Source organism: Gekko japonicus, unplaced genomic scaffold (genome assembly GCF_001447785.1).
Source record: "Gekko japonicus isolate JY-2015 unplaced genomic scaffold, Gekko_japonicus_V1.1 scaffold15, whole genome shotgun sequence".
NCBI lineage: Eukaryota > Metazoa > Chordata > Lepidosauria > Squamata > Gekkonidae > Gekko > Gekko japonicus.
In genome coordinates, this window is record NW_015165830.1 from 266,107 (window position 1) to 285,190 (window position 19,084).

General features: G+C 45.7%; 1 protein-coding gene across 1 annotated transcript in view; it reads right to left on the reverse strand.

The window, feature by feature from the left end:
- The window catches only part of TMEM94 (transmembrane protein 94), a 107,142-nt gene that overhangs the window by 16,159 nt on the left and 71,899 nt on the right, over window positions 1-19,084 (reverse strand). The window contains exons 13-21 of the mRNA XM_015410736.1: window positions 17,200-17,364; window positions 15,547-15,759; window positions 13,388-13,709; window positions 12,205-12,378; window positions 9,981-10,083; window positions 7,802-8,019; window positions 4,362-4,543; window positions 1,932-2,064; window positions 369-484 (exon numbers count right to left, since the gene is read on the reverse strand). Of these exons, the coding sequence (XP_015266222.1) occupies window positions 369-484; window positions 1,932-2,064; window positions 4,362-4,543; window positions 7,802-8,019; window positions 9,981-10,083; window positions 12,205-12,378; window positions 13,388-13,709; window positions 15,547-15,759; window positions 17,200-17,364 (1,626 nt within the window). The remainder of the gene's footprint in view (window positions 1-368; window positions 485-1,931; window positions 2,065-4,361; window positions 4,544-7,801; window positions 8,020-9,980; window positions 10,084-12,204; window positions 12,379-13,387; window positions 13,710-15,546; window positions 15,760-17,199; window positions 17,365-19,084) is intronic.

Below are 19,084 nucleotides of genomic sequence, written 5' to 3' on the forward strand. Positions count from 1 at the left end.
AACATATACTAATACTTGCCTACAGAAGCTTCTAGCTACTACAGAACCCCCAAGATCTCAGGCAGTGTACCAGGTAAGAGCTGAGGCAGGCGAGCATCCGAAACCTCCCAGCAGAACCTCGGCCTCCTCTCCCTCCCTCAGAAGCCCTAGCAGGAAAGGACCTTGGTCTGCTTGCACAAATTCAGCATATACTACTGTCCATCTCGGCAATTTGTAGAGAAGTAAACTACACATTGCCATGAGGGGGTCTGTCCATTCCTCCTGTGTTCTAGATTTTATTGTTTTTGATGCAAGCAGCTAAAGCTGCAAAGTTGGTTACCAGAAGACACTTTAACTGCCCTGGCCTCACAATGCAATGCCAATCTCACCCTATTGCAATCTTCCAGGAAGCTGGGGATGTCACTGTCTGTCGGCTGAAAGCTAATAAAGTCCAAGTGTCCTTCCTCCTCCATCAGCAGAAGCCCCTCCGCATCATCTCGAGAGACTGGTGAAGGAGGAGAGAAAAAAACACCACGTGAAAAGTGAACATAAAGCTCACCTATACAGCTAAGTCCCAAGCCATAAAAAACACCAGCCCCAAAGCACCCACATAGTGCTCTTACGTGGCACTGCAGCAGCCTGGAAAGATTTTATCTGTAGGCAGATTACACTCAGTTAGCTCCTAAAATAAAGGCGTTTGATGACTCATTTATCCAGAGTCAGAAAACATCAGACTTGCTGAAGTTTTTGCATCTGTTCTGTCTCCTTTCTTCAAAAGGCACAGCAACGTGGCAAAGTTTTAAGTTAAGATGACCTTGCCTCAGCAAGGGACAACCCTGCATGCAGAGGGGAAAAGAGGACAGCAAACCGGAAGAAGGCTGTGCTTCTATATACCACGAGGGACTGCCTTATTGCTGCCTATGCCTTTAACAGCTGTAAGGACAGAGTTCAAGGCAACAGAGGCAAGGTCTCCCCCATCTGTGTACCCCTATGCTGGGAAAGAGCTGCACCAGCTGGAACTCAGCCTGTCATGAAAAAAAGCACAACACCTGTGCCAGGAAATAAAAGGTGATAATCCCACATACTCACAAACCAGTTGGGCACACAAGGGGAGGAGTACAAATGCAAACAGGCAACTGAATCACAACTGTACTGAACAAGCCAGTATTGCCTCTTTGTTGTTATAGCGGCTATCTTGAAGCCACTGAACTAGGCCAGCCGGAGTTGTGCTTCAGGGCCAAAGGAAAATTGCCCAAGGTACAACATTAAGATTAGCAAAACAGCCCAGCTCCAGTAAGGCATTTATTGCAAAGAAACTCCAAAAAGTTGCAACTAACCAGGTCTGCCAACGGCATCTCAACTCCCTTTGGGACCTACCTGGACCAGTGTTCCCTCTAAGCTGAGTTATTGTGAGCTAGCTCAGTTTTTAGCCTCCGACTCACACATTTTTGTCTCAGCGCAGGAAGGATGGCTCCAGAGCAAACTAATTCATGCAGGAGCCAAATTGCTTGCTCATAACTTTAACGCCAGTAGCTCACAAAGTAGAATTTTTGCTCACAAGACTCCAACAGCTTAGAGGGAACACTGACCTGGACTACAGCTGCCAGTCACAAAGAGCACTCTCCCCCTCATTTTAAATAAGGGTATAAGCATTAGAAGTAGCCTTGTCATTCAATGCCCCCAAACACCCTATCAAGATAACATCCATTATCTATACTCAAGTCAAGGCATCAAATGTTCATTAGCAGCTCTCTCTGCTCCACCTTAAACAGATACCTTTATCATCACCATCCTTGTCTTGCATTGTTGTAGTGAGAAATTGGATTGTCCACATGGGAGAGCAATCCTAAAACGTATCCCTGCTCTGACATCTTTCTTACTATGCACCAAATACATTTGCTCCCAGCAGGCCCCTTGCCAGTTCCCCCCCCCCCCCAGGGCCGTCCTCTTACCTTGATGCAGGTCCTCACGCAAGGAGCCCGCATGGCTTGGGCTGGAAGGAGGGACTTCACAACCATCTCCGTTGGGTGTTAGGGATACATGACAGTTCCAGCCAGTCTCAAGTCCCATTTTTTCAGCAAACACCTATGGGAGAGAGAAGCTATAAGGCTTTACAGAAAAACCAAAATGCTGGGATCCTTATCTAGAGTCCTCCTCAACAACACATGCTACAAGCAAACCACATACATCTCCCATCATTTTCAAAGTGGCACTTGTGCAGAAATTTGGCATGATCAACTCAGTTTCTTTTGGTTGAAATACATGGACTTTGGGAGGCTGGTACTGTGGTGGTAAAGCCAGAAATGATGGCTTGCAGAGGGAACGTGAGGAAAAGACTCAAGCAGACCAAAGCAAAGATAAACAGAGTCACCCAAACAAACATGAAAGTCGTCACAGGTTCACCCCTTGTCCGGGGTCGGACTTACCTGCCTCAGCACCGCAGGTCCGGGTACAAGAGAAGGGAAAGGACGGCACGCCACTGCCATGGGGCCCTGCACCTGGCCGTCTGGGGACCTGTGGGAATGCTGCCATGGAGAGTCATGGCAATGGGGGCAGAGTCTTCCAGGCAGTGGCACTGCCTCCCTGGCCATGGCTCTGGGCGCGGGCCAAGCCCGACCGCAACAACATGATCCCCGCCACAGGGAAGAAATGGAGGAACATGAGGACCAGTAAGAAACACTGACCATGCTGACCAGATAGAGTCAAAAGGGGGCGGGACACGGGATTTAAAGGAACTAACGCCTGGCCCAATGAGAGGGGAGCTGGGAATGATGGGCAGTCAGTGGGGCCACTGGGGAGCAGGGAAGGAGGGGAAGAAGGGAAGTCCAAGACATAAAAGGAGGCCAGAACACTGGGGTCAAGGAGGAGGAGAACAGGGGAGTGCGACAAGCAAATTCAGAGAGAGAGACTTGCGACTCCAGGAAGTGCCTGTAGCCGACTGGCCAAGGACTTCCACTGGTGCGCTGAGACCTCAATGGCCCCTTTCTCGGCTTCTGAGACCACGGCAGGGGAGACCCCGTGGCACAAAGGGGGCACCTGACAACCCCCTTGTCCATGAGGTTTTCACAGCTATTGGCTACAGGTTTCCAATTTTGCTTTGTAAACCAGAGGACCAGAATTTTTTTATCTCCTTAATTTACACTTGTGCAAGTTTCATGGATACTTTGGCTGTGAAGCTGGAATGCTTTAGAAAGAAAATATTTAGCATGAATAGGCCAGGCTTTTTCACACATACACATTTGGACTACTTTGTTAGACTTCCTAATATAGCAATTGGGGCAATATAATTACTAACACTTTGATCTCACAGTAAGTTTCTGCTAACAGAAGGGAGAAAGTGATGGTCACCAATTCTCCCTTCCCATCAGACCAGAGTCAGCACTCATGGTGTTCCAGGGGATCCCCTGTCCCTGCCCCCCCCCCAACAGCATTTAAGGCTGAAGTGCAACACAAGGAAATCCTGTTCTCCTATTTATCTATTTAAAACATTTTATGCCACCTTTCCACCTGATCAGCATCCCCAAGCTAGCGAACATGAAAACAATAAAATGCTTCAACAGTTAATATATATATATATTATAAAATAATTCAATGAAAAGACATAAACAAATAATTCAATGAAAAGACATAAAGATATGACACCAGAAGCAGGGAGGAGGGCGATAACCATTATTGGGAGGTATGCCAAACAAAAGTCATCACCTGCTGACAGAAAACGAGAGAGAGAGGGAGGGAGGGAGGGAGGGAGAGAGGGAGAGAGGGAGAGAGGGAGAGAAAGGGAAGGAGAGGGAGAGGGAGAGAAAGGGAGGGAGAGAGAGGGAGAGAGGGAGGGAGAGGGAGAGATGAATCTCCCTGGGGAGGGAGTTCCAAAGTGCTGGTGCCAGGGGTAACTGGCAGGGACAACCAAAACAGGGCATCTAGAGATGACCAGAGCTAACAAGTAGGTTCTTATGGGAGAAAGTGGTCCTTACAGTATGTTGGTCACAAGCTAGAAATACTATGGGATTCAAGCCAGCAAAATGAGTTCAAATAGGAAAACACTGTACATGAATTGATCCTCCCCAAGTATATTTATCTACAGAAATATATATACCCTTCTTTTCAGTTTTATCAAATACTCAAGGAGGCTAAAACAATTTTTAAAAAGTTTAAAAAACAAAGCACTGCAGTGTATAAAATAGTAAGCCAACTCTACAAAGGCACTTGCTCAGACTGATCCATGGATACACATTCTAAAATTCACATGAAACTAGGAATAACCCTGCAACTTGCATTAGAACTGGCCCAAAGACAAGACAGATAATTCTACCCTTCTACCCTTCACTTGGTCACTGCAGGAGCAACACACATAGAAAAGTAGCACAAACAAAGGGTCAGCCTACCTTGCTCTTGAGTTCATCTTCCAGGGAGAAGTAGACAAACCGAATGCAGGCATTCACCAGTCCCTCAATGAGGCGAACAACATCCAACCTGGCCTGATACTGAGATGAGACCATTCCCATGAAGATCTGACCACTCAAAGCCTGAATGCAGTCCTCCTTCTCCATCACTTCCCCGATCCCTTCTTTGAGCATGCAAACAACATGCAAATGTGTTGGGGAAGACACACAATGGATTTACAGACATGCAGGAAGAGGGACATAGTTGCAGGGAGATATACACATGAATACAAATTTAAGAAGGAAGAAAACACCAGTGAGCCCATGCATAACACAAACAGACAAAGAGGAATAGAGGGAAAAGAAGAAAATAAAGGTGCTCATCAGTTAACAAGAAAACAGAGAGAGGAAAAGCATGTTCCGCTTGACAGATCAATAATAATAATAATAATAATAATAATAATAATAATAATAATAATAATAATAATAATAATAATAATATACTTTATTGTCATTGTACATAGTACAACGAAATTAAAGATGCAATCATTTCGGTGAACCATACTCATATACACTCACACAACCATTCATAACCATCCCATAACTCCCCTTACATAACAGTGGGCCCTTGGCCTACACAGGTAGCAGAATGAAGCGTCAAATCCATAAGTGGTAGGGTGCAGTGTTCCCTCTAAGCTGAGCTTTTGTCTCACTCAGGAAGGATGGCTCCAGAGCAAACTACTTTATGCAGTAGCCAAATCGCTTGCTCACAACTTTAATGCCAGCAGCTCACAAAGTAGCATTTTTGCTCACAAGACTCTACAGCTTAGAGGGAGCATTGGTAAGGTGGACTATACCACTTCAGACTGCCACTTGTGAACACATTCTCACATTAATCAACTGGTTTTTCTACTTGCAGGGAACCTGGTCCACCACCTGCAATCCAAAGTGGCACTGTCCATTCTGTTCTCTCAGAATTCAGTCTGCTGCGTGGGTAGACCAGGCTTGAAATAGTGAACTTATCCAGAGAGTAACCAGGAGAGTCATGTATTACCTACATCATTATTTTAAAGCCAGTGGGGGATCCCCTCCCCCACTAATTGTTCTAGTAAGAGCTTATATCAAAAGAAGAAAGAAATAGGTTGAAGGCTAAAGATGTTAGGAAAACTGGCAGTAAAACTGCCTCGGAAAGTCAAAATGTTTATAACCTTCCCATTTGTACTGTTTGGACATTTCTAGAGTTCTGGATAACCTTCCAGTTTATAACCTTCCCATTTGTACTGTTTGGACATTTCTAGAGTTCTGGATAACCTCCAGTTACACCCACCATTTCTTGACTGGCATTAAAGATTAGGAGAAAATAAGACAGTTGCAGGGAAGAAAGCTGGGGAATGCATTCGTTCTTACCTACTTGGGATTCCATAAAAATAGTATTTCATGATTGGCTCAAGGACACTCAGGAATTTGCCTGACTGAAAATAACAATCTCTGAAGCTGGGCAGAAGGTGATCTGAAGAAGCTGGATCAAATAAACTCTCTTTCTGATGACATTGCCCTAATAACAGGATGATGCAGCATGAATTTAGCCTGGCAGGATTCTTCTCAAACTGGCAGATCAGATAGCTACAAGGGTAAGACCTTGAAGCAGAAGAAAATATAGAATCCTGGAGCCAATATGGAGACTGACAAATTGTCCTGTACAGCCATAGTACATTGCACTGGAGGATAACAACAGAAACTAAAAAAGAGTGGTTGATTTCCTAATTAGCATTATTATTTAATAATATTTTTGGGCGTTCCAGAGTTTGGAAATAGGTCTTCCCCAACTTCTCTTAGAAGTAATAACCTTGGGAATCGCACTAAAGTAATCTGGTAGAACCAAATTATTCCATGTTCTGTCCTAGCAAACAGACCATGTATATATTTGTCATCAGTATTTTTTAATTTTTTTTATGTTTTATTTATGAGTTTTCAGAAAGCCATACAATAGAAAATTTAACAATCTTGTACAACAAGATAGCAAACTTTTTGAGTCATATATAATAGTTATTACTTTATACACTAATTATTATCTATCCAGGTATAAAAAAATTTCCATCTACATTTAAACAACACATCATCTCTTCCCTGTAAAACTGTAGATAGTTTATCAATTTCTACCACATCTAATACTTTATAAATCAATTCCTTCCTAGAGGGTATTCCCTCTTGTTTCCAATACTTGGCAAATAGAATACGTGCTGCTGTGATTATATATGTAATAACATATTTCTCATCTACTCTATATTCATCAGGTAGCATATTTAACAAAAAGAGTTCCAGGGATAAAGGTATATCTATCTCTAAAATTTCTGAGATAAATTTATGTACCTTATGCCAATAACGTTGTGTTACATTGCTTCTCCACCAATTGTGGTAGAAGGTGCGCACATTATTTTTGCATTTCCAGCAATTTTTTGATCCATTTGGATAACATTTTGCCAGCTTACCAGTGCCACCTGTGGAACATTTTTTAGACATTTTCCTTATATGGGATTGACCTTAAATATTTCACAGATTTCCACGTCTTGGACCAAGTAGCTATACCTATAGTACGTCCAATATCTTGCATCCACATAATCATGGATGGTTACATGGATCTGTCATCAGTATTGCACAGTTTGTATTTAAGGGAAATATAAAATGCTTTGGAGGTCATTAATTCATAGGTTCGCCATAAGTCAGAATTGACTCGATGGCAGAGAAAACAAAAAATGTTTTAAGCCCCAGCTGCCTCCTACAGAGTCACAAACTTTACATATGGATGGAAATGGCTTAATTAAAGTCAAAATGGGTCTTGATGTCAGTCATGTCAAAACTGGACCTAATTAGTGTGCCACTAAATCTCTGACCGAAGGAAATATATGCAAAATACCCTGAATGGGTCAGGGAATAACACCAAAGTTCTTTAAAAGTTTCTGGGTCAGGATTGCTTGCAGCTCAAAGCAAGAAGGAGGCGTGCTCTTACTGGCTACCGACTGTCCTCTGCCCTTGGCTACACAGACGTCTGATCTGAGGCTGGGCTAAACGCAAGTCATATCAAGCAGAGGAAATGCATACACTTGGACAGATGTTCCATCAGTTGCTGGAAACTCTGGAGTCTAGGAGAGGTAACTTCTCCCTACCTCATGTAAAAGGTAACATGGTGATTAGGTGTGAATCCATCTTGTGCACAGAGCCAAGTGGAAGGAATGCTCACCTTGCCAGACTAATACAGCACACAGATGAAAAGGGTGTGAAACAATATACAAGCGTGTCCCAGATGTCCACCTCTGGATTACTGACATTTTGAATCAAGATAGGTTTGCCTCAGAACTAAAAACAATTTAACAGTATTCTAGATGCACAATGAGAGTATGCAGCGCAGCACACAGGTGAAGATCAGGCATAGATCAGGCACATACCATCCGAACTCCAGCTGTTCCTTTGGCTGCTCTGCTTGATGGGCGTAGTCCCCGGGAGATCACAGGATGTGAAAATTGCATTTTGACCAGGGACCTGAACTAGTTCTATGCACTTGCCGTTGAGCTGGGAGGACAAGGCACAGTGCATGGGCTTATAGGAGAAGGCAGAGCAGTAGCCTGAGAGACAGGCACGCTGGTAGAAATCCAACACTTTCTTCCTGAGGGGAAGTGAAAAAAGGCAAATGGCCATCAGAGAGATATTTTGCACAACGCAGCTTCACAATACAACAAGAACTGACCGGCATAGAAAAAAAAACCCCTAGATTCTATTCAGGAATAGAACCTGCTAGAAAAAGTGTTCCATTCATTCCTGTTCAGTGAGTCTGAAGTCTCATTCCTCTTATACTCATGGTGCAGGGATCTGCAAGCAATGAAACCCTTCTACCCTCCACATTTCTGAGAGATGGACCGTTGCTTCCCCGCAGCTAGCATTCAAAAGTCCCTTACAGGTGCGGCTTACAAGTTTCACCCATATTGATCCCACGCAATACAAATCAGAAACAGATCGAGTGTAATGACTGGGGAAAGCCCAGAAATTAAGCACTGGGCACATCTCTGCTCAGCAAGACAATCAACTAAAAATCCAGGCATTCACTGCTATAACCTAACAGCAAGCTACTTCCCCTTCACTGCAGTGGTATCACCCGCTCCAATTCAGCCAGTAACTTGATAGTCAGGAGCACTGTTCCCTCTAAGCTGAGTTAGTGTGAGGCAGCTCACAGGTTTTTAGCCTCCGGCTCACACATTTTTGTCTTCGCTCAGGAAGGATGGCTCCAGAGCAAGCTAATTTAAGCAGGGCAAAATCGCTTGCTCACAACTTTAATGCCAGTAGCTCACAAAGTAGAATTTTTGCTCACAAGACTCCACAGCTTAGAGGGAGCATTGGTCAGGAGCATAGGAACCTTTCATAGGGATGATTACAATACTGCAGAAGGAAATCCTTTTTTCTATTTAAAGCCCTCCCCCACCCAAGCCCCCCCCAACCCCCCCCTCCCTGCAACCAAGAAGACACAGGGGAAGTGGTAAAAAGGGAGAGCCCTGACCTGGTTGGGCCAGGCTAACCTGAGCGCTTCAGATCTCAGAAGCTAAGCAGGGTTGGCCCTGGATAGTATTTGGATGGGAGACCTCCAGGGAAGTCCGGGGTTCCTACACAGAGGCAGGGAATGGCAAACCACCGCTGTTCATCTCTTGCCTTGGAAACCTGACAGCACTCTCCACTGCCAGAAAGGGAGGACTCACGCTGGCCCAAGCAAAACTGATTAAAAAAAAAAATAGGAAGAGACTCTTTTTCCTTCTTAAAAGGAACTTTTAAAATTGCTTATGAGAATAAGAACTGAGAGCCAGTTTGGTGTAGTGGTTAAGTGCGCGGACTCTAATCTGGGAGAGCCGGGTTTGATTCCCCACTCCTCCACTTGCACCTGGCTGGATGACCTTGGGCAAGCCATAGTTCTAGCACAGCTGTTCTTGAAAAAGAGCAGTTTCTGTCAGAGCTCTCTCAGCCCCACCTACCTCACAGGGTGTCTGTTGTGGGGAGGGGAAGGGAAAGGAGTTTGTAAGCCGCTCTGAGACACCTTTGGGTAGTGAAGGGTGCGGGGTATAAATCCCATCTCTTCTTCTTCTTTTCTTTTATAAAAAAGTTTCAAAACAGTAAAGAAATCCATTTCAGGGTGACAGAGAATGACAAATTACTTGCTGTGAGTACTAATAAGTGCCTGCCAGAGTTACACAAAACAGACATAACTACTGCACGAATTTTTGGTTGCACTTCTAGGGACTGTTTTTGGCTTTATCAAAGTATAGCTTGAAGTATTATGAAAACCTGCAAAATCAGTTTTAGGCCCAATCACAGCTCAAGACAGGAAGGGCAACACGTGTGTCGGGGCAACAGCAGTGCTGCAGGACTGCCTCTGCAGAGCCACTGCTGGAATGCAACCAAGAGCCTGGTCTCTCTCAACCTTCCTCTGCAGGAAGCCTCTGCCAACGGCACCTTCATAAGCAGCTTTGAACTACCTTCGGAGAAACATGAACTGCCTGAAGGATGCAGCTCAAGCAGAAACCTCGCCAATAATCCACTCTATAAGGCCAGTGACTTGCGCAGGTGAGAGGTAAGGTTTCCTACCTGTCAGAGCCAGACAGTGGATAAATATCGGAGCCATCCCAGAAGTCCGTGCAGGCCTCAAGGATGATGTCAGCTGTCCCATGGGAAAGCATCTGCTCAGTGCCTAGCAGAGAAAATTGGGCCCACGTCTTAAGCCTGAAAGTTGCTGGCTGAAAGATACACTCATTTTACAGATCTCTAATATTCCATATCACCCACAGGCACACTGTGGTGCATTTGACAAATATGGGGGAGGGGGGGAGAGTATCCAAAACCAGCCATTTATTTATCCTCTAAATCACTACTATAGAAGAACATCAACTGTCAGCAGCTGGGAGAGAGGCCAAAAGAGTCTCCAGACAGAGCTGCCCATGATTTTAGGGGAGGGAAATTTCCATGGCCAGCAGATGACTTGGGGTCTGCCTGGGTCCTATCAAGCGGGCAAGCTCTGCCCATGTTGAAACTTAATTTCCAGGGACAGGGGGACCCCATTCAGACGAACCAGAGAACGTGGGATTCATGGGGTTTAAGCCTCCCCTTCCTGCAACATTTCCCTGGCCTAGAGCAGCCCCATTTGGGAAACCTGCGTGTGGATGGGATATCCCAGGGGGCCCCAGTGTGGTGCCCACGGCACTCGCCAACACCTTTCCTGGGGCTTGTCACATGTTTTGAGGAAATGGGTGGGGACAGATGGGGCTTTTGCCCAGAAGGGGCTTCTGATTGGCTGTGCTGATTTTTAAAAAGTTGTTTCAACAGAAGCTGCCACCACAGTACAAGGATCCTCAGCGTATGACTGAAGGTAAGCTGTGTCTATAGAATAAAATATTTTTAAATGATATGTTCATTTAAAAAGGCATCCTGTTACAGAGCTTCTGCCTGAAATGTCAAAGAGTTAGTAGTAGGCTTATGCATGACCTTATCCCCTGACATCTTGTGGTTGTCTCCAGCTCCTGTGGCAGCCATTTTGTGCCTGTACCCGTCACCCTGTGTCAGAATTCCAAAGGGGCCTGCAGGCTCAAAAAGACTGGGGACCCCTGGGCTAAGTTTTTCCAGTGGGGAAAACAATTGATCTCCAGGGTCATTCAAGTCAGGAAAATGGAAGAAAAGGAAGGCTTAAGTCCCCTCTCCCTGTGCCCTATGGGGTTGACCCATATCAGGCACCTAATTCCCCCCCCCAATGCCTGGATATTAAGTTTCATCAACAGACCCAAAAACAGACCCATGACCAATGTGTCATATAGTTAAGCTCTCAAAGAATCTGTTGCCTTCATCCACCTGCACAGTTCCATCCATACCTTGGTCATGCTGGAATGCGACAAAAACCTTCCGGGCTTTTACATATATTATTTATCATTGTTTTCCTTTTAAACTCATCGGGGGTGTAACCGTCGAAAATAACATTAAACTGAACGGAAACCATCCTAAGCCATTCTCACAACTGTTCAGACCCTTCACATATCCTAGAAATCTGCAATGCAAGTGGGAAATTCCTGCAATCTGACCTTTTACTTTGAAAGTATGGGTGATCACAACATCCAGTTAGATTGGATGTCATAATCAAACAGAGTTTTGACTCCTTTGAACTGTTCCTCAACCATACATCTATTCCAAGGGACAGTCCGTCTGTGTTAAGACTTGGTCCTAGCACTTATAGATGGTTCTGTAAGTGACCTAAAAACCATCCCTGAGTGCCTGGATTGAAATCTTTTGTCCCCAGTCTTTACAGATACTAGGGGAGCACGGGTAAAAGAGAAAAGGAGGAAACAAGGGTGTGGACCATTCCTTCTCCACAGGAGTCTAGGACATGCCTACTAAATAGCCATGCCTACTAAAAGGCAGAAGGAATCATAACAAACAAGCCAATGAGATAATTTACTATACTGGAAGTGCGCTCAGCATCCAGGAATCCCCCGACCTCAGGGCAACAACTGAAATCCCCCTACCTCAAGACAGCGACTGGAACCAATTCTAGGTTTAGGCCTCAGCTGAGACTAGAGTCAGCCAGACACTGAGAAGCAGCTTCACATCCACAGACCTTCATAATGGGCACCATATTGACAGGCAAGCCTTTTCCCTTTCTTTCTTAGAACCTCTCCCTTAGTGCATTTCAGTTCTTAGAACACATATCAAGATCTTGACTAAACATGGATGTGCTACAAGGCAAAAGGCCATTGCTGAGATCATATGTGATCATCACATTTCTGATCACACACTAGTCAGAAGACAGCCAGGTCAGAAGCCTTACTGGTAGTGGTGTCTTTAACAAAAAGGCTGATCATGTGACTCAAAGGCGGTCTCCTCTTGGTGATGAAAGAGACTTTTCCAAGCATCATCTCTTTCACCATCTCATCGGACGGCAAACGATAAAGGGCCAAGTAGTTCTCCTGCTTGAAAAGCTCTTTGGCACCAGGTGTAAAGCCTGTAGAAATGAACATGAGAAGAGAAGGAAGGTAAGATGGAAGTCCAAGAAACTTGGTGCTCACGTCCCTCCTTGCCCACCATTCTGTCTTGCTGCTCTTTTTTCCCCACCCCACAACTCTCCAGGTGGTATTAAGTCAACATTTCAACCCCACATTTCTTGCAGCTTAACCATATCACTGAGCTCCAGTTCACACTTCTGCCAATCCATATGCAATTAGCCTCCAGGAGCACGTAGAATCACCATCAAGTTTCTAATTGGTAGGTGCTATTACTGGTGCCTCCACACGGGAGCTGCAACTATGGCTACCACAATCTGTAGTGATTAAAATACTTCCTTGAGCCACAGTGGCTGCATAAATCACAGCGGCCCCGCACATCTGACAGAAGGGATGTTCATATAAATTACAGGACAATTCTAGCGGTGGTCCCACACAATCTGTGAAGCCACTGCTTGGAGGTCACTAGATCTATGAACTGGCTCTGCAAGAAAGAATGGATTGCTCTCAATGACACAAGGAGGTGATGCAGCCTTGCCACATGACTATCTTTTATGAAGCTCAGGAGAGAGCTGAGGCTGCCTTTCTGGATGCAAAAAGAATGTGACAAATGTCAGAGGAGCTGGCAGAGAGAGCATGCACACACACAGCATGTATCCTGCTTGGACTATGAACAGCACCATGCTACCTCAAGAGCCAGTCAGCTTATACTGATTTAGTATGCTAAAGTGTGGAATGGAGGCACTGATCACTGCTGAAACCCACATCTTCTCTGCCCAACCTTCTGTACAATGTTGATTCCACCAGGGAATCACTTCCAAAGACCCAAGCAAAGGTTTCACCATCTTGACAGGGGACGGCAAAGAAAGATGTACAGGCAAAAGTGACCTTTTGGGCTCATCAGCATTAAAGGAGAGGAAGCTTTTCTAACAGTGCCTCAGCAACTCAACAAAAATTACATTGAAACTCCACCACCAAACGAACCGACCCTGCGATCAGCATCACCCTTACCTATAAGCCTGGCAAGCTCACAGAGCCCCCATGGCACATGGACAGGCAACACGGCGTTGTGTGTTTCCTGTAAGGCGATGTTGCAGAGGTGGTCAGAGAAGCGGCACAGGCGTTCTGTCACACTTGCATTGCACAGGTTGAGCAACACGTTCAAGCCCAGGGGCTTCAGGGAGGTTAAGTGCGTCTGCCAGTTGGAATCGTCAAACTGTATGCACGAGGGATTCTGCTGGTCCTGAGACAGGCTGAGCATCTCCAGGTGATAATCGCACACAAAGTCTTCAGCTTCACACGCCAGTCCCTCGCTGTCACCCTCAACCTGACTCTGCATTCAAAAGGGAGTCTGGTTAACTCTTCATGGGGTGGAGTGGGTAATATCTGCTCAGCACAGCCCCTCATTACAGCCAAGTGGCACAGTGCCAGCACCCATTCCCCTTAATGGGGCATAGGGAGAAGCTTCACAAATTTAGGGGAACTTAACATACATGGGCCTCATACAGCCATTGAGTTCTTCTGTACAGCAAACAGAATGGTTAGCCTTCTGGGAAAAAAATCTCACCTTTCATTTTAAAAGCTATTTTCTCACTCTCATGGTACAGAAAATGCACAGACTCTTTACTGGTGAGTGCTATTGCTAGTATTCCATGGGAAACGGCATGAACAAAAGCAGTGCGCAACTAGCCCTATTGCCATGGCTTGGCAATCACTGTTTCTTGTGAACAGAGACAATCTGCAAAAGTAGCTGTGATCCTTTGGCCTCCACTGCCGAACAAGACACATACTGGTTTAATATGGCCATATTTATTTATTTATTGGATTTATACCCCACCCTCTCCACTGAAGCAGGCTTAGGGCAGCTTACATAAAAGAGTTAAAACAGTTTAAAACATATAAAATCTAAAATGTAATACATATATATTGTCCAAACCACATTTTAGAAAACCAGGAACTGCAGTCATACATCATTAGGCAGCCACTCGTCGGTAGCCACACTGTTTAAAGTTAACCAGCAAGGCCACCAGGAAGGTAAGTAGAGATCTAACAGCTGCCAGGTGATTTCCTCACTGCCCTTTCTGGTTTTAAAACTGATTGTACTTGCACAAGTGAATTTGGTCCAAGACACAATTCAGTCCCTCCTTTTACCCTCCACTGTCCTTTGCCAAGTTCTCTACTCACTGAGCCTCGAGGACCCACTCCTCTCACAGCCTTACATCTGTGTACTGCAAAATCTGGTTACACTCAGGTACTCTTAGGCCACAGCAACAGGCACACTCACAGTGGGCTCAGCACATGCACTTGGGCTTGCTCCTTCTAAAGGAGGCCCCACCCCAAGGCTGGACTAGGCAGTCAAGAATCATGGAGCAGTCAATAACATGTCTCAAGCCGCCCTGCCCATAGCCTACTATGAGATGACCCTCAGCTGAGATGCTAACAGCCGTGGAGTCCAAAGTCACACTTGTCCCTAGAGGTTCCACATGAAAATCCTCCTCCAAAGTGATCATGCAGAGTCTTCAACGATCACTACCCGCTGCTTCCTTTAGTCTGCCTCTCCAACTGAGAGAGGTGCAGACAGCTGGCCTGAAGTAGCAATCCAGGCTGTGCTACTGTAGGCATCTTCCCTATGACCAGCAGTTCTCATCCTATATGTGGAGGGGGGGGGGGTCACAAAGCTAAAGCTGGAGAACTGGAGAGAAGCCAGCTCTGTACACCCCTCCTCCCAACAGGAAAAAGAGAGCTGCAGTCTCTCCTCCTCCCCACCTTCACTCTGTGAGCCAATTCACAGCCACCAAGTTCACTCGAAGCGACTACTTGTGTGGGAGCCTGTGCCCACTGCCACATTGTCAGCAGTCTGCACCACTGGATCCCACAAAAGTGAGGTATGTCCCACTACAAAAAGTTGGTGAACCACTGCTTTAGACCCTGCAAATATGAAGCCCAACCCTTTAACCATAGGTGAACAGGTCCACCACATGTTCAGATCACCAGGCAACTGTGGTTTCCTTCAAGTCATACAGATTCCTTACACCGGCGAGTCGTTGATCTAAGAAACATCAGTCCTTTTCCCCTCCCATGTTTTCTCTACTAGTAGACCAGGCCACCATCTCTGCTCTGATGCTGAGGGGGGTCTCCTCCTGACACATGCAGCTCTTTGCATACCTTACCTGGACTGGCTCCTCCTCTCCCCCATCGGTGTTCTTGCAGAAGCTCACGTTGGATCCTGAAGGGTGCTTGCTTCGGCTGGATGCTTTCTTGTGGATATGAGTGTCAGACGATTTTGGGGTGTTGCTGGTAGACCATTCTGTTCTGTCTTGCTCATTGGTGATGTGAACTATGTCTGACAAAGGCCCTGAGAGCAGAGCATCCCTTTCATGAGGCTGTAATACAGCACAAGAACGGGTAAACAGAGTAACGCAGGCAAGTCAAAATAAAAGGAAACTACATTACCCAGTTTAATCTTTCCCAGGAGATAAGAAGTTGGTCCCCTATTCAATTTCCCCTTCCCGCTCTAGAAAAGGAGGCATTTAAGGGATTTCCCACCTCTCGCTCTCTTCTCCACCCCCATCAACCTGCCCCACCAGTTTCAAGAATTCTACACTTCTTTGAAAGTCCTTCCAGACTGTATTACGCCACAAAAACATTACCACGCAGGTTAGGCTTTAATTAAAATCAGGGCTCTCCCCCCCACTACAAGTGTTACACTGGAGCTATTACCATGGTTGTGAACACTGGATCCAGACTATATTTTACAACAGTGGAACAGAATATGCTGCCGAAGGCTTTCACAGACAGAGTTCATTAGCTGTTGTAGATTTTCCGGGTTGTATGGCCGTGGTCTTGGCATTGTAGGACCTGACATTTCGCCAGTAGCTGTGACTGGCATCCTCAGAGGTATAACAAAGAAAGACAGAGTACTCTCTGTGTCAAGGTGAGAAGAGAAATGGTAGGCAGGTAATTTATATCTACTCATTTTTCTTCTCACCTTGACACAGAGAGTACTCTGTCTTTCTGTGTTATACCTCTGAGGATGCCAGTCACAGCTACTGGCGAAACGTCAGGTCCTACAATGCCAAGACCACGGCCATACAACCCGGAAAATCTACAACAGCTAGTGGAACAGAACTTTCCTGCCTTCCCCCTCCCACTGATCTGTACTAAATGCTGCTCCTGGGGGATAGAGGACTCTGAGGAGTGAGAGGGGGGGAGACTGCAGTGGGAAAGGAGAACTAGTAGAAACTGCCAGTTCAGTCTGGATCAATTATTCCCCCCCCCATCTTGAATAGATCTGAGCATTGTATAAAAATGCAACAGACGTCTCGCCTGCCAATCAATAACACTTCTTATTTTTATTTATTCTTAGCTTGCCTTTCTTGCATCTCATGAAGCAGGCTCTAGAATACGAAAGCTACAATCAACCTATTGGTGCTAAGAGGCCCCAAGACCAAGGCCAGCTGTCCTAGCCACACTAAAGACTGCTTGGAGTGGCACGATGAGGGGATGCCAGCACAATGCTTGACTTGCTCCCAGCCATCCGCAGTGCAGGATGGATATCAGCTCCTGGGGAGCCAACCAGCAGCACCAGAGAAGGCAGAACTGCTTGGGACAACAAAATACCCTGAACCCACCATGCACCAGACTCTTTAACAATTTAGAGTACTGTCTGCACTACTGAGTTAGTTTTTCCTTATGGCAGAAATTGGTAGAGTGTCTGCACTACTGAGTTAGTTTTTCCTTATGGCAGAAATTGGAAAAAAAAATATTAGAACTAAATTCAGTGGGTCTTGGCAAAACATCCTTTGTGGCTCAAGGACTCTTACCTCTTCTTCTGTTTCTGGGTGGCAAAAGGAACGTGTAGAGATCTCATCTGTCAGGTCTTCATGGCTGCTATGAGGAGGTTCCACCTTGCCACTAAAGAACAAAACCGTCTCTGGACTGGGATTAGGCCAAGACAGTATTCCTTGCTTATCCACACAGCAAAGCACCTAAAACAGGCCCAAGACATCCCACAACACCCCAGAGATATACAATAAACTATTGGCAAGATTGGGATTGAGATCACTGAGGCAGAAAAGCATCAAGCATGACATCTCATCTTGCAGGCAAAGGAGGAAGCAGAGCCCTTCCAAGCAGCCTTGGTCTTCACAGGTCTGCAACTATTGAACAGAGCTAAGTTCTGCAGTGGCCTTGGTTCTAATGGCAGGCTAATGTACAGGTGCCATCACAGAAATGTTAAGATCTTTACTTAGGTGGGAAGGAGCACCCCTAGTTTACTGAGCGGGATTAACAGCTAAACAGCAGCGTATGGTCTTTAGCTGCCCTGTAATGAACCACTGTCTGTCCCTCAAAAGGCATTCTTCTTGATATCACAAAAAACATCTATGCACTCTCCAAGTTTGCAGTTAGGGTTAGGGTGTGCTGCAAAGAATAGACAGAAGGCCAGATTCAATAGTAGGTCAATGGAGGTGTGGCCCAAGGAGGTAAAGAAGTCTAGATTGACACTGGTTTGATCTCAGTCAGAGAATTCCAGGTTTATCCCATTTTTCTAGATATGGGAAAAACTATAGCCAATTGCTTGAATCTAGTCAGTTATCTAGCTGGATTAGGGTTTACCATTGCCACAGCTATGGCAGGAACCTGATCTACTTTATCCTAGGTATATCAAGTCTGTCCGAACACATTACTTAAAAGCTACCATCAGATCTATATATATAAAAGAAAGTCCCCTCACCGTAAAACCAATGCCCAGGCCAAACCCTCGGACCTAGAAACACGAAATTCAGGGAGAGCACTCCTATCATGATGTAGATGCTAAGAAGGGATTTTTAGAAATTCGACCCCTAAGGGGGTCAAAAAGGGTAAAATGTGCTCCCCCATAGTTTCCTATGTGGCCAGGCTGCTGCCTCCTTGTACCTCCCACTCTCTGATTGGTCAGCTGCAGAGCTCAGTGTTCTGAGGTTTAAAAAAAAGTCACAGGAGACTGCAGAGAGCTAATGACAATTGAGGAAATCAGGAATGGCCAACAACCACTGGTGAGGTGCAGCAATGTTGCTGGCGCAGCCTCCCCAATGGCTTCAAAGATGCTCCCCCACCTCCTACACATGACAGGCGGCTGTCTGTCAGGTGCAGCAGTGAATGCAAGGTGCGTAAAGCCATCAGGGAGCCTGCCCCAGCAGTAACGCCTTAGTGAGCCTGCTGGCCCAGCCTCCACAGTGGCTTGCAATACCCCGCCCCCTCCTACACTGGATAGGCAGCTGCCTGTCAGGTGTAGGAGAGGAGGTGGGATGCTTACAGCTGTCAGGGAGACTTGCTCAGCAGGATTGCCTTAGCGCTGCTGCTGGCCCACTTTCCCTGATGCCTTTAAACACACTCCCCCCAACACCAGACAGGCGAGTGCCTGTCAGGTGTATGAGCAGAGCCAGGGTACTTTAAACCATCAGGGAGGCCGCTCGAGCAGAAACACCTTAGCAATGCTGCTGGGCCAGCTTCCCAAATGGCATTAGACACACTCCCACCCACTATGGCAATATACCCCAAATTTGTAGAAAAGTGGTTTCCTGTATTAGGTTAACTTCTCACAAAGTAGATTCTAGAAAATGGTTCATATGAACTTGCTTAACATCTGATTGCTCAGATGTTGATTTGAATACATAGTTGTGTCCCACTTCTTAAATATAACACAAATGAGAAACATTTTTGTAAAGA